The sequence below is a fragment of the Vicugna pacos genome, chromosome 15 (genome assembly GCF_048564905.1).
Source record: "Vicugna pacos chromosome 15, VicPac4, whole genome shotgun sequence".
In the NCBI taxonomy this organism is placed as follows: Eukaryota; Metazoa; Chordata; class Mammalia; order Artiodactyla; family Camelidae; genus Vicugna; species Vicugna pacos.
Window position 1 is genome coordinate 60,585,592 of NC_133001.1, and position 15,242 is coordinate 60,600,833.

At 55.3% G+C, this 15,242-nt stretch overlaps 2 protein-coding genes across 2 annotated transcripts in view; one reads left to right on the forward strand and one right to left on the reverse strand.

Annotated features, from left to right (window-relative positions):
* Nucleotides 1-14,399, forward strand: part of LOC140685803 (uncharacterized) — a 42,386-nt gene extending 27,987 nt beyond the window's left edge. The window contains exon 5 of the mRNA XM_072938274.1: nucleotides 3,968-14,399. The gene's annotated coding sequence lies outside the window, so the exon portion shown is untranslated. The remainder of the gene's footprint in view (nucleotides 1-3,967) is intronic.
* Nucleotides 1-15,242, reverse strand: part of SNTG2 (syntrophin gamma 2) — an 82,666-nt gene that overhangs the window by 25,660 nt on the left and 41,764 nt on the right. Inside the window, 2 exon segments of the mRNA XM_072938294.1 lie at nucleotides 2,941-2,945; nucleotides 10,127-10,251. Of these exon segments, the coding sequence (XP_072794395.1) occupies nucleotides 2,941-2,945; nucleotides 10,127-10,251 (130 nt within the window).

The window sequence follows — 15,242 nt, forward strand, 5'->3', positions numbered from 1 at the left end:
GGGAGGAACAGGGTGGGGTTGCAGGGCTCCTGTGCTTGGCCTGAAGCTGCCGTCCTCCACCTGGGGTGGGGGGGCCTTAGTTCCTGCAGAAGAGCTCAGAGACACTGCTATGTCTGTTGCTGGAGGAGGAGCCAGGACCTGCACCGAGGCCGCACCCTTGCTCCTCAACCACTCCTCCTGTCTCTGCACCCCTCCCTTCCCTGATAACAGCTGTTGGAATCTGCCCGTTGGAACTCGGAAGGTCTGGGAGGCTCCTTCCTACGAACAAGAAACGGGGGATGTGGGAAGGATTCATATCTGGGAGGACCCCCGGGCGCTGGCTTGGCTTCCCCCACTCCTGTTTCAGTCTCCCCAGGTCTTTCAGAGGAGCGGGCGATGACCACTCTGGCTGCTTCCTGCTGAGACGGGGCGGAGTCCGCCCTTGATCTGGGCAGCGGACGCTGACTGGGAAACGCTCCCGAGTTCTCGGATGCGACCGTGTGATTAAGGTCTCGGTCCCGTCAGCTACCATCTTGGCGCAGCAGACCCAGTCAGGAGGAGAAGGCTTCGCAACCGGACTTTCATGATAAAATAGCCCTCGTTCCCCGAGGAGTTCAGGACAGGCCTGGGACCAGCGTGGACCCGGCCTTCAGGGAGGCGTGCGGCCAGGCAGCCGGCTGCCTGACTTCAGCTAGGAAGGTCGTGACTTCTGATGTGGCGTCTACCACACAGCGCAGTGTCTCCGGGCCCTTCTGCAGGAGCCAAGGCCCCCTCCAGGTGCATGCAGGTAACGTCAGGCTGAGCACAGGAGCCCCGTCGGAGGAAGGGCACACACTTGCAGGCCTCCCCCCCCGATTTTGCCTGTAATAACTGCCTGGTGGTTTGCGGGGAGTTCGGGGCTTCTGAGCACAGGTCACCCCTTCTCCCTGCTTGACCCTGCGACAAATGCTTCTCGGCTCCAAACTGATGTTTCGGTTTGTTTGGCCTCACTGTGTGTCAGCCACGTGGACTTGCACTCAGTAATGGAACCGAGCAGGACCCTGCGGGCCTCCCCCGACCCCTCCACCAAGTACAGAATTCCCCCACGTCCCCTGCATCTTGTCTGCAGGGAGCTGAAGTGTCCCGGGCCTCCCTGAGCCCCAGACGAGCAGGTCATGACTACGGAGCCACAGGCTCGTGTCTGAGGCACCTTCCTGTGTTGTTTCACAGGCACCGTAACTGCCAGCAGGACACCTGCACGGTGACTGGACTGCAGCCATGACGTCAGCTGCTCCGCCTTGAGCGGGACTGAGCCTGTGGTCAGCACAAGTCCAAGAACTGGCCTCGAGAGAGTGGGACTAACGCTCATAATAACCCACATCTCCGTGGGCGTCAGAACGTGTAGCTTGCTCTGCCTGGGGGTGTAAGCGGGCACCTACAACTGTCAGCAGGGAGAGGCTGCAGGCCCAGGCAGACGTCCTCCCCCTGGGAGCATGGCGCCCGGCGTCAGCAGCAGGAAGTCACGGAAGATGACCCCGGCCCAATCCCGTGGAGACGGGATGGTGTCGGACAAGCGGGCACACGTAAGCAGCTTTCGGCAGGACGGAGCTCTCAGCAGGAGGCCCCTCTGCCTTGTCACCTCAGCTGCACTGTCGCCAACCTTGAACCAGGCGTCCCGCCTCCATCGTCTCCGGCCCAGACGCACTTCAGGACTTCTGCTCACACGGCCCCTTGCCTAACCTGCTGGTCTGTCCACAGATCAGAGCAGCAGAGACGGAGAGGAGGCGGCTCACAGACGGCAGATCGCCTCCCCAGCCTCCCCCTCAGTCATCTCGCAAACAGACTGCATGAATGGGCAGCATCCAGAAAAAGCACGAGGCGTCCGCGAGCCGGCATGTGGGGGCGTGGCCACGAGCCCGACCCCCACCTCCACGGGTAACTGAGACCACGTCCCCTCTCCCCTTCAAAACCTCGGAGACGCGTTTGCGGACGTGAGTCCACCTTCTCCCAGGCTGCTGGCTTTTGTGATTCGAGCCGCCGTCCTTCCTACCAGCGCTTGCCTCCCGAGTACCGATTTCCGAGCGGCGAGCAGGCAGGCCTGAGTTTGGCAACAGTACTATGAATACTTTCTCCAAATGGTAGTTGATTTTTTTATCTGACCACATCTGACTTGAAATAGAGCAGAAATTTTAGACAAGGTGTAATAACTCGGCATATTTTAATATTGTGGAACGCTCACATAGCCCCAGGGGAAATATTCTAAGTTAGATACATGCTGGGTCTGTTTTTTTTAACATTTTATTTTATTTCTTGTTAGGGGGAGATTAGGTTATTCATTTACTGGAGGCACTGGGGATTGAACCTAGGACCTTGTGCACGCTAAGCACACGCTCCACCACCGAGCTACACCCTCCCCAATACATAACGTCTAATATGTGTTCAGTCTACAGATCTTCACTTACAATATTTCTTTCCCAGTAAACACTTTTTGTGACAATAGAATACACTTGCCTAAGTGACATCCTTAAAACTGCTTCTAATATTTCTTTCATATTCATAGGCAACTGCTAAATTTATAGCTATAAGATGCTGTAAAATTGATTCCATAAGTGTTATTTAACACATTTTAATGGTGTTTAGAAACATGAGTAGCTGAAACATTATTTCCCAGATTCCAGTTTGCAAATCAGAGATAACTGCTCACACCGAGGAGGGACAGCACAGCACCCTGGTTTAACCCAGCTTTCCCAGCGTCGCTCAGCGCACGGGGCAGACGGGGCCGCACCGCCGCCGCTGGCTGCTGCTCTTCAGGAGGCGCTCAGACCCTGCCCTCTCAGCCCCACGTTGCTCCCTTCCTGCCCCATCCCTCCCGCTTCTGTTTGCTCTTTCCTTCAGCACCATCCCTCTCCCTCATCGTGAGGAGCTCAGAAACTGTCCTGAAGACAGGACTTTCTCTGTAATTTCTCCTCAATTATTTGCCACCAAATCTCTGGGCCTTTTAAAAATTCATTTAAACATTCTGACGCGAAGTGCTAGAAACAGGCTGCATGAATGTGGTCAGGGAAGACCGCTGCCCCTGGGACAGGGGTGAGTGCGTGCTGACCAAGATGGGGTCTGAGAACAAATCACAGGGGCACTGGGAAACTCACGCCCTGGAGCCATTCGCTCTCATTCCAAAGAGAAACGGACCAGAGACCCTCCTCCTCTCCCAGGAGAGCTGTGTGTGTTGTCTGAGCTCAGACGGGCATGACAACCTTGAGACCCTCCCCAGTGACCCAGCCTCCACCTTCGCAGAGCACGCCAGCCTCACCCGCCCGCCTGCAGGGACAGCGGTGAGATGCCCTGTGAGTAATTAACAGGGCGCCTCAGATCCACAGCCTCACACTTCATGTCAACAAAACAAATAAGTAAATGTCAATATTAAAAACTTAACATAAAGTTGCTTTTGATTTGGGCAAAGCAGAATTTGTTATTGGCAACTTGCCTCCAGCTCTGGGATATCAAATCCAAGGTCAGACAAAAACACATGTAAATATTTAGGAGTAAATAAATTCACTCACCATATTTCATTATTGCTTTGACAATAAGGTTGCTGAATATTAAGAGTAAACTCACTTATAAATGTGTAAATAAAGTCCCTCGTGTTCGGCGTGAGCCAGGCGTGTTTCAGCTGGCATTTATTGTCCCACCATAAAATGGAGGAAAGTGCTGAACAGATGGTGAGTGAGGGGCCTGGGACCCACAGCCAGGGACCCACAGCCAGGAAACGGAAGGATTCCGTGTGGAGCCCAAAGCTTCCAACCATTAACTTACAACTTTTCCATGGAGCCTCCCTGCCTCATATTTTGCAGAGTAAACATTTCCACTGCCTTATAACATCCTTCAGTCCCCATTTGAAAACATGCTTCTGTTAGTTCAGACAGTACATGAATGTGATTTAAAACCTTTGGTTTTAAACCAGCATAACGCCATGATATAATGGCAACATTTGCTTTTTCTTTCTATTTAGAAAAATGATCGTAGTTCTGGGTCTGCGTGTGAGGAGCTGAACATCACCCTCCCACATAACAAGCAGGTTGAAGCTGACGGATGGACGATTCAACAACTCCTTCTGGATCTGCAGGACAAGGGAGGATGCAGGGCAAACCACCGCCCACGCCCGGGGGCAGCAGACCAACACGGGGCATCTCCTGTTTCTGGAGCAGGGACTCCTGAGCAGAAACAAGGCAGGAACCAGCGCCGGGGCCAGAAACCCTGCCCTGTAATCAGGGAATTGCTGGAGGCTCAGAGTGGACAAGTCTGAGCTAAAAACTCCAGGGGGCCCAGTCACTGGGTGACCCGCGCAACACTGTGAGGTTCGCCTCCAGCTCATCCAGGTTCTCATGGAAAACACTGGGGAAGAACCCCCTGAGTCTCCGGCAGGGGGAGGGTAAGGGGGTCACTCTGGACTCCCCAGAGCATCCTGTTCTCCCCAGGGGAACCCGTGAGCCGGAGCCTCACCTGCTGGGGTTTTCACAGCCTAACTGGCCTGGGGAGGGGAAGCTCTCAATTCCAGCCCCCTCCAGCCGTCCTGTTCCACCCTAAGCGGGGAGAAGAAACTGAGAAACACGTGTGACATCCACCGTCCAGAAGCAGAGGCTTCACTAAGAGGCTGAGACCTGGTCTCAGGACCACAGGCAGCTTGTCCCCTGTCCCCCCCCCAGCACGGCACTGAGGGACCATTTACAGCTGATATTCTAACCCGTGCCTCATGTCCAGGTGGTGAGAAAGATAAACGCAAAAAAAAACACCACATCTTGGCATATCATTTTCAATTATGTAAAATTAAAGATTAAAAAAACCCCAACTGAAGCCAGAGTGGGGAAAGTCTTAACTACAGAGGAACAAGACAAGAATTACTGCAACGTCTCCTCACCAGAGGAGACAGACGACGGCCAATAATCACATGAAGCGTGCTCCGTGTCCTGCGTCGTCAGGGGAGGAAGATTAAGACAAGGCGCCACAGCCACACGGCTGTTCGAGTGGCTGAAGCCCCACCTGGCCGCACAGAAGGCTGGCGAGGCCGCGGCGCAGCGGGAACGCGCCCTGCTGCGGGGAAGGCGGGTGGCGCAGCCCCTCGGGAGGCAGTTGCTCACCAACCTAAGCACGCTCCCACCGTCCGATCCGGCGGTCCCGCTCCTTGGTGTCTGCCCACAGGAGCGGAAAGTGCACGTCCACGCAGAGACCTGCACGTGGAGGTGCCTCCCACACGTGGCCTCACCCCGCCTTTTCCTTTCAACTGCAAAGCCCGGGAAGACGCCGCGTCGTCTGCTTCCTGCAGAGTTTGCTCAGCGCCTTTTGAGGTTCAGCCGCTAAACGCTTTGAGACTTGTTGGCTTGCTGCCTCCACCCACCAAAAAACAATCTGAAGGGTTGATTTTTCCTCTGTGCAGTCGACCTTGGAACAGCGTGGGGTTGAACTGCGAGGCCCCACTGCCACGTGGACTGCTTTCTATAGTAAGTACGTGTAGAAAATGCTACGTGGCCTAAGGGCGGTCGGGCCCTGGGTGCAGAACTGCAGGCACAGGGGAACCACGCCAGGGGGCCGCCGCCACCGAGTCCTGCTGGGCCCCCACCGGGTGGAGGGCCAGGGTTCCCACTGTTGCTCAGGGTCAGCCGTCTCCTCCTCAGGGGGCACTGGATGGCATTTCCAAATCACGCAGCTCCACCCCAAAGCTACGACACTCATCATCACGTATTTATATGAACAGATGCGCTACATGTTTATTTACATGCTCAATATTTACTTTAGAGATTATACAACCGACCACCAAGGATGTCTTCTGCATCTTAGGTCTGACGCTAGATGTGAAGGAATCAAAGTTGGACACAACATTAAAGGAGCCCCCGGACCAGCGGAAAATAAGCAAATTGGATCTGTAGCGCTTTACCAATACAGAGGAGCTCCCCCAAAGTCATCCCCAGTCTCACAGCACCTCTCAAGCAGGCCCTGACTTGGTCTCACTTGTAGGTGACATTTAGCAACAACAGTTCAGATGACCAGACGGAAAAGCTACATGAAGCCGTTAGGAGGTGGACAAACACATCAGGTGAATGAGTCTGGATTTCGGGCTGACCGTTCATGACGCTCCTGCCTTCGTCCCTGCGCTTCTTCCTGTGCCTCACTAGTGCCGAGTGCCCTGGAAGACGGAAGTGATGTGGACCCAGGAGGAACAGGCAGCTCCTCCATCCTGTAAGCCTGAAGAATCCAGCGACACGAACACGCAGGCTGAGCTGGCGCTGTGGAATCGGAGACCTTCTATGCTGAGGCTGCCAAAGTTCATACCGCGAGACAGACCCCATGGCTGCCCGGGAGCAGGCCCGTCTCAGTCTCCGGGGAGGCCTCCTCCTGGTGTCTCTAGGTGGTCCTCATTCAGGATCACCAGCACTGACGGCTGCTCTCCGCCCGCAGGCCCGTCCCGGTCAGCGGCAGCGGCGGCGGCGGCGGGCCCCTGCCAGCTCCTCCTCCCGCAGCCATGACAGCCCACACCGAGCGTCCGTGTCCGGGCATCAGCGCGCACACAGGCCCCGCTGTGCTCCTGGGCCGCAGAGGATGTGCGGTGCTCTTCTGATGTGATCGGTGAGCTCATGTTTACACTCAAAAAAATCGAGCTGTGAAACGAAGCACTTTCTCCAGGAGAATGAACTCCATGTTCCAGTGACCTGAGGTCTGGGCTGCCGGCAGGAGTGCTGGGCGGATGTGACGTCGGCAGCAGCGTCGGGCCCCTGAATCCGGTGCCGTTGGTGTGGGCGTGGGGCTGATTCAGGCTTCCAGGGCGGCGCCCTGAACCGGCCTCTGGGCCCATCCGGGGTCTTGCTTTTCCTGCACAAGCAACCGCACGGAGCAGACACACCCACTCACTCTTCTCGATGTCGATGGAGCCGTAATTACCAAACGATGCTGCTGCTGCTCAGCTGGAGGGCGGGGAGGGGGGAAGTGTCTCCCGCAGAAACTGTTCCAAATGGCAGCTAATGAAAGGAGCGCCTGCCAGGAGGTGCCTTCGCCGGGCAAGAGCGAGGCGCCAGTTACAGGGGATGGTGAGGCGGCAGGTATGTCATTACCACAGGGTCGCGCAGTCCTTCCTACAGCAAACACGCAGCCCCGTCTCGGAGAAACCAGAAACCAGGGAGGGAGGGCACCCTGGTCAGAGAGAAGAGTGGGTGGAGACAGAGACAGGGTGGCGGACAGACAGACAGACAAGCACTCCTGCGAAGCACCTGCTCTCTGCAGACGCCCTCTGAATGGGCCCCACAGAAGGGAGGACACGCTGCCTGACCCCCAAATGCCCAGAACCTGGTTTCTGGAGCATTAGCGACACAGGGCTCTGATGACCGGTGGTGGCCATCGGCTCGTGTGGGACATTAATGACCAGCTGTAAGGGAGCGAGGCAGCTCTGCTAGGATTCTGGGCAAAGAAAGTGACATCTCTCAGGGAGCAGACTGGTTGTGGGGACGGAGCAGGGATTTCCTGTAGCTCTAGTGCGGCCGCAGGCCCAGCACGGGGTCACCAGGTGCAGAACTGGGCCAGCTCACCTCACTGGGCGGAGCAGCCGGGCTCTCAGGGAGAGCCTGAACCCCGCCCAGCCCTTTCCATCTCTTAGCTCAGATGAGTGCCTTCCCCAGCTCGGTTCAGGATTGGGGGGGCACGAGGTGTCCGTGAAAAGCCGCAGTGCACCCCACATTCTCCGAAAACACCTGTGATTTAGAAGGCGTTGTAGCCAAACCCAGGGAGAGGGAGGAGGAGGGCCTGAGGGCTGCCCACTGGGCTCGGAAGCGGATCGGGGAGGCGCGGTGTCCTGTGCTCTGCCTGGGGACCCGGCCCCAAGGGGCTGCACACGGAGGGGCCCAGGCCGCAGCAGGCCTCACCCCCAGAGCAGCGATCTGGGAGGATGCCAAACCCCTGAGCACGCTATTTGCTATTTACATGGAAGGAGACGTGCTTCGGGACAATCCCAACAGCTGAGGTCAGGGATTCAGTCCCACGATGTGCTGTTCTGACGCTACTGCCGCCAAGAAAACCGGCCACGGAATTTCCCAACAAACAAGCAAAGCCTGGCGCTGATAGGAAGCGACCTTCTCCACCTGCTGGTCAGGGAGCCCCTGCACCCCCAGAGCAGAATTTCTGTCCATGAAATTGAAATTGGCCCCGGGAAGTAGATTAAACCGTCCGCTACTGGAACAGGTAGAGCACTGTGATCACGTACTTAAAGCGTCCCTCGTGCTTTAGAACGCTGTGCGTGGGGAGACCCAAACCTTGAGAGTCTTAATTAAGAAGGACTTTCAGACCTGGGTCCTGGGACATCTAGGCACATCCCCCGGTTCTGGGGGTGGGGACCCTGCTCGGGGGGAAGGGGCTGACCTCGGGGAGGCTGGTTCTCCCTTAGTCGCAGGGAGTGGGAGGCACCTCGGCCCGAGCCTGACTGTCGTGGCCCCTTCCCAGGTCCTCAGCCTCCCCCCGCCCCACCCGCTTCTCCACCCGCATTGAGGCCGGCAGGGTTACCTGCAGTTATCTTAGTGTTTCCTTCATATCAAAGTACACCTAGGAACAAGTGTCAAGAGCAACTGAAGAACATCACTGCATCTGGGGAGAATTCGGTGATTGTGCAGCTGTGGCGCGAACTCTCCAGCACCCGTAACTCACAGCTTTGGTTTATGGAAAACAGGGGTCCCCAGGGGAGCCCGGGCCTGGGGCCTGGGATGGAAAAGGGCTCGGTGGAGAGGCCGATGGGGTCTGATGGAGCCTGTGGCTTAGTCACCAGAGCTGGACCTCCCTTAACCGTTCAGTTTCAGCGATCAGACCAGTCAGTTACAGGGTCGACACTGGGGGAACCTGGAGGGAGGGCATGGAGAAACCCTACCACGGCCCAGCTTTCCTGTAAACCCACAGTTATTCAAAAATAAAACACTCGCTAAAGAACAGCTCATTACCAATGAAAAGAAGACACGCATTCGTGTCTAGATGTCTGAGGGCGAAACTTGATTTGACCTTTATTATTTTCAGGTTTTTAAACCGACTTATTGAGGTATGACTGCCATTCAAAAAGCTGTGTAAATGTAATGGCTACAACTTGATGGGCTGAAGATGAGACACTGGTGAAACCGACGGTATTTGCCCCGAAGGCCCTCAGCCCTCCCACGTCAGGGCTGGCAGATGCCGGCGAGGAGGGGAGGAGAGGGAGCCCCTCTGCGCTGCTGGGGGGAACGTGAAAGGGGCAGCAGCTCCTCAGAGAAATAAAAACTGAGCCACGCTGTGATCCGGCAATTCCACTCCTGCCTATTTATCCCAAAGAAACGGGACCTGGGCCTGCAGATACCTGCACCCCCGTTCAGGACAGCAGCACGCAGCCGGCCACGGCTGGGAGGCAGTCGCATGGCCCGCTGATGGGCGATGGGACAGCGAGAACGGCCGCCTGCACACAGGGACCAGCACTCGGCCTCAAAGGAAGGAGCCCCTCTATCCACTTCAATGGCAGAAAGGTCACGACACTGAGGGGGCTGCAGACAGATTGTTAGGTTTCCCGAAGCCGTCAGGTTTTGTCTGTGGTTCTGACGTTCAGACTCACAGAAAGTTCACTGACGAACTTATAGGCCAGGCATCCACATTATATGCAGCCGATTTTGGGAAAATGGTGCAGGTGGGAATTGGAAAGTAAATTGCAAACTGTAGTGCGCAGCATTAAATTTCTATTAGGGCCCAACAAGATTGGACTGTTCGGCTCTTCTGATAAAACTTGGAAGAGCTGAGGGGAAACAGCTTTTTAAGTTCCGTTCTTTGCCCATTAAATCAGAATGAGGAGAGGGCGCCCTTCTGTCTTGTTTGCTGTCCGGACTCTTCAGCCGTATAACTGGTGCTCTAAGACAACCAAGCTCCGGCACCCCCACCTCAAGCCAGCTGGCCCTGTAAGCACGAGGACATCCCAGTGTCCTGATGGCTGTTCGAGCTGAAGGACGAGCACGGTGGGTTAGTTTAGGACTTTAAGAAAAGCCAGCGGGCCCCGCAGACCCCTTCCTGCCTTGGGGTTGGAGGAGGGCACCACGGCCGTGCCTGCTCTGGCCTCGGCCGAACAGCGGAGCTGGTCTTCGCTGCTCTTACAGGAAGGCCGGTCAGCACCTCCCGGGCCCTCCAGGGCGTGCTTTCAGGAGGAGCCACGAAGACGCGGAAGGACGAGCCCTTCAGGGCCAGGAACTTGGGTCTGAAGGTCTGAGAGGAGCCGGCCCCGTCCAGCCTCTCGCTGGCCCATCCCATGTGCACAACCTGCAGGGGAAAAGCTGCACGTTAACCGCCAGATCTCAGCAGGAGCGCAGGGTCGGGGTGGGGGGACCGTGTCCAGCACGCTCGTGTCCGCAGACCGGACACCGGGAGGGCTGGCTCGGCCAATGTCCGACTGGCACCAAGCAGACACAGCACAAATGTGCCACGTCTGGGGTCGCTCGCCCACAGCTCTGCGAGGGGCCAGGCTCCGCGCGTGAGCTCCCGCGTGGCCTCAGTCTTGGCCCGTGCCGGGCTTCTCCGCTCCGTCAGAACTGTGCCTTCCATATTTATTTTTTTACTTTTTTACTTATTTATTATTTTCTTTTTTCGGAGGAGGTAATTAGATTTTGTTATCTACTTATTTATTTTTTTAATGGCTGCACAGAGGATTGAACGCAGGAGCCTGTGCAGGGAAAGCCGGCGCCCTGCCACGAGCTACACCCTCCCTTCTGCGTGTTTTTTAAAACATAGTATTTCCTTACACTCTCTTAGGGGTTAGTATTTCAGATTTGTCTACACAGTTGCAGAAAGGCCTAAATGTAATCTCCACACCTGTGTGAACGTTAGTTAACACACACGGGCGAAGCGGTCGTTCCTTCATAGTTCAGCTTCCTAACAACAGTGAACATAATACTGGGCATTGAGCCTTCCAAACCTGGAGACACAAAATGCAAACTGCAGCGATCAGAACACGACCTTAAAAGTTAATGAAGACAGAAGCATGGAATCCAGCGCGTGAACTGAAGTTGGCTTCCCCGAGGTTCTGACGTGATGCGCTCGCAGGTGGTGGGAAGAGGAATTTCGTTTTAATTTTCCCGTTTCCGCATTTTGCTACGTTAACAACAACAAAAATCCTGCACGGTGAACATTAAAACATGCTGCACGTTTAAACAAAACGAGGAGTACGTCATCACAGACATGCCGACCGCTTTATGGACCGAAACGTCTGAAGGCGGGCGTGCCCTCGGGGTCGGAGGCCCGGGAGCTCGCAGGAGAGCCCTCCCGGCAGCGGCAGCCGCGGGCTCGAGCTAGGTCGCCTCCTTCCCATCTTCGCCGGTCCCGCCTCTGCCTGGTGAGAGGCTGCCTGGGTCAGGGCGCCAGGGGACATTTTACAGAAATGCCATTTTCACAAACAGTGTTCCTAGCAACGGACAAGCAGAAATCACGTCTCCTGTTTACGGAGAGTGGCGGCCACAGCCCAGCGGGCACCACGCTGCTGGGCCTGGGTGCTGAAGCCGGGAGCTAGGGCGTCAGGCCGGCCTAGACGCAGGAGCCTTGCAGAGTGGCCCGCTGGTTCCCTGGCTCGTGAGCCTGCCCGTTCCCTCTGGGCCTAGCCAGCGTCTCCCGAGGACGTAGGAACCACGCCACCGTGGTGAGGTTCCAGTGCTAAAACAGGCTGTCTACTGTGAGCAGACAAGAAAGTCATTTCATACGTGTCTCGGAGCCGTGTAACGTCGCTGGTCTCCGTTTTCTGTGATTAGCTCCCGTGGGAATTCCGAGAATCTGACGCTGAGCCTCGGGAGCCCCTCCCACAGCACTGGCAGGCCCAAGGTCGGGGGAGTCAGGGCTCTGGAAAGCACGCCGATGCAGCTGACCCCCTGAGCGTCTAGTGGCCTTGAAGCTGACCACACGGATTACCTAGAGCACCTCGGATCGACTGACTCTCCCCCTTTTTGTCTGGTTGGGTCACACAGATACACTTTCTAACACGAGCGGTGATACGGCTGTAAGTCGTAAGACGCGCTCAGTTTCCCTTGTTAACCCCTGCTCCGTTGTAGCCGCGTTGTTTGTGTTCTTACCCTTTGAGTTTTAAGAGTTCTTTGTATATTCTGCATAAGGAGAACTTCATTTTCTCTCTGCAAGTCTAGCAGACCCTTGATATTTCTAAATGAATTCAAGGCGTGATTACTGAATCCCAGCTCACTGCTGTACGAGCGCGATGATTTGTACAACTTACGTAACACAGGACTCGTTCTGGGTACGGTTACCAAAACCAATGAACTGCAGATACACTGAGTGAAAACACACACAGTGAAGGAACATACGGAGCTGCAAACACACACAGTAAAAAGCGGGTTTGCTCAGAAGTCAGCCTCCGGTCCGTGAAGCCTGGGTGTGTGGTGTTAAGGAAGATGCCTTGGTTATTTTAAGCTGGTGCCTGTGATCATCCTTCTGAACGTCTTTGAGGGGCCGGTGTTTGGATACTTTTTCCTTAGTTCAAATTCATCAGAGCCAATGAGCTGCCCTGTGGTTTGGGACAATATCCACCCCATTATGCTATTTGCTGGTAGGGCTGCCTTCTTAGCGGTGGGCCGGGGGCCACTGGGTGACACTGGGGCAGGGACTCTGGACGTGGAGCCAGAGTTACTCGGAGCCCTGTGTCCCCGTCCTCACCCTCAGAACAGGACTGACAGCCAGGCACACGCCTGTTCTGGGCGCAGGAGCAGCGGTCTGCACGCGGGTGCTGGCATCGCACAATGCCAGATCGTCTCAGCACCCTTCTGGGTACACTCTTCTGGGACTCTGCTCCCCTCTGGGTCCGCGTCACACCCCACGCTCTCTGAGGGCGAGGCTGTGTGCCCCGCCATCTGCCCCGCATCCGCATCACACCCCACGCTCTTCGAGGGCGAGGCTGCACGCCCCGCCATCTGCCCCGCGGCGCAGGACTGGCCGAGGGGCCTGGTGCCTGCTCCCTGAAGGAAGGGGTGTCGTCCTCCCTCTGTCACTGTGCGTGTCTGCACGAGCAGCGGAAGGGGCACGCAGTAGGGCGTGCTGACGGGGGCATCAGGTCGGCCGGCTGGGAGGCCTCGGTTTTACTGACGACTGTCAAAGCCTGGAGCCAGAATTTTTAGAAAACATAGAAAACTGTTTCAACTCTAAATTGCTGCAAGTTTTCGAGGCAGCAGCTCAAAACTGTGCTTTGATGCGCCATCTGTCACCAGGAACCACACCGAGCTCCTCCTCCTGCCCCTGCGTCGGTGCGGCCGGTGGGGACACAGAATCATCACGGCCCAGGAGGAAAGTAAGCGGCGGGAAGCAAGCAGCCCCCACAGGCCCCCAGCAGCGCCGTGCGAGGCCCTGGGCCCCCAGACAGGCCCCCCCTGCTGAGAACCCCGGCAGACAGGGCCTGCAGCCTGGGGTCCTGGGGGGGCGGGGGTGGGGACACAGTAATTCTTTTGTCTGCAATGGGGAAAACTCTGCTGGCATCTCCCTTCATTTTTAAAATCGCACATTCCAGTGCTGCCACGTCGCCCCGTCCTCTCTCTCTTCATGAACTACTTGGTCACGCACTGCAGTTCAGACGCCACGAGGGAAGAATGACGCACTGGGACCTGACTTGAGGGAACTTAAGACGGCTGTAACCCCCACAGACGTAAAAGTGTAGATTAATGGCAGGCAGAGAGATGCTGATAGACAGACAGACAGGAACACAGAGTCGCATCACAGACGGTCCGGCTGAGCGGAGAGCTGAGGGCATGAGTTCTGGCTGAAGCGGGGAAGCCGGGCTCTCTAGCACAGCGCAGCCTGTGCTGTCCCCGTGCGAGCCCTTCGGGGACAGAGGTACCGTCGATTCCAGCTTAGCCTGAGAGTCACTCTTTCTCTGGAGACCCGGGTGCCAGCTGGGACCCCAGAACCACATCGCCCAGAGCAGGACCGAGCGTGCTGGTCTCCCCACCGCCCCCCACCCCAGTCAGGCCGCCTCCCCCCCGGGGCTGGGCCGGCGTTGGGTTTGCTGTTTCCCCTCCCGGGTCTGGTTGACACAGGGCTGGGCACAGCCCTCGACAAGAGTTAGACGCTGAGGAGCCAACTGGGGGCTCCTTTCCTGGCCAAGGGGTCGACGCACAAATTGTCAATAATCTGAATCGTCTAAACATTGGATGTGAAGTTGATGAAATTCCGTATGTGACTGAAGTCTGCCTACGTTAATTAGCAAAGAAATACGTCACTGCTTAGCTATCACTGGAAACACTGGCAGCTTTACCAGCCTTTTTTAGGTATATGCAGCTCACAGTTTCAAGGGAAGCTGATCTTACCTTTTATGGCTTATTACATAATCCAAGAAGTGTCTGTTGTAATTTAGTGAACACGTACCTGACTATATTGAATCAAGGGGATCTAACCATTAAAATAAAAGAGCATATTTTCATTTATCTTTTCTGATTCATTTCTATAGAAAAGTCCTTTTACTTTGTTTCACCCGAATGAGTCAAAATAATTCGTTTAGCATCTACGAGATAATGACTGTACAACTGGTCTGTTCCTTGTCACAGGAAAAGCTAAAAAACGCGAGCTATTTAGGCTTCTTTTAAATTTGGTGATTAAGGAGCCGTGTCTCCCTTTAATTCAGGTTTTCAGGAAGTTCATTTTGGAAAACAGGTTCTTGCTATTTTCGTAGGGTGAACACGTGTCCTGGTTCTGCTGGGGCAATTCTAAATCTGCTCCTGTGGTCTCAGCGTTACCGTCAGGTTGCTCTGCACCCCAGAAAGAAGCAGAATTACAGTCACGTTACGCAGCAGACGCGACAGCCTGAAACTCTACGCCCAGGCCTCTGCATTGTCCTCCTGACTCTGTTCGCTTCTGCTTTTGTTTGCCAGTCTCAGTGGCTGTCGAGCATCTTTATTTTTCATATTTATTCAGATATTATTCTTGCTACACACCAAGATCAGCAATTAATTGTTCAAAGTGAGAAAAAATCCTTTTTTTTAAACAGGGTGCAACACCATGGAACTAACCTCCTACGATGCAGGCAAAGTGTCTAGTGTTTAGAGAAGATGGGGAACAATCTAATTCTTTCTTAACCCTCCACAGCGAGGCTCCTCTGCAATATTTCCTTCCAAAAACCTAATTCAAGCCCTTCAGTAAATTCAAAGTTACATAGACATTTTAGGGTTAAAAAACGACTTTAGATTAGCCATGCCAGCTTTCCTATTTTCTAGATAAGAAACCAGGAATCAAGTGTTAATTTGCTCAAACGGCACCACCAGAGAAGGGAT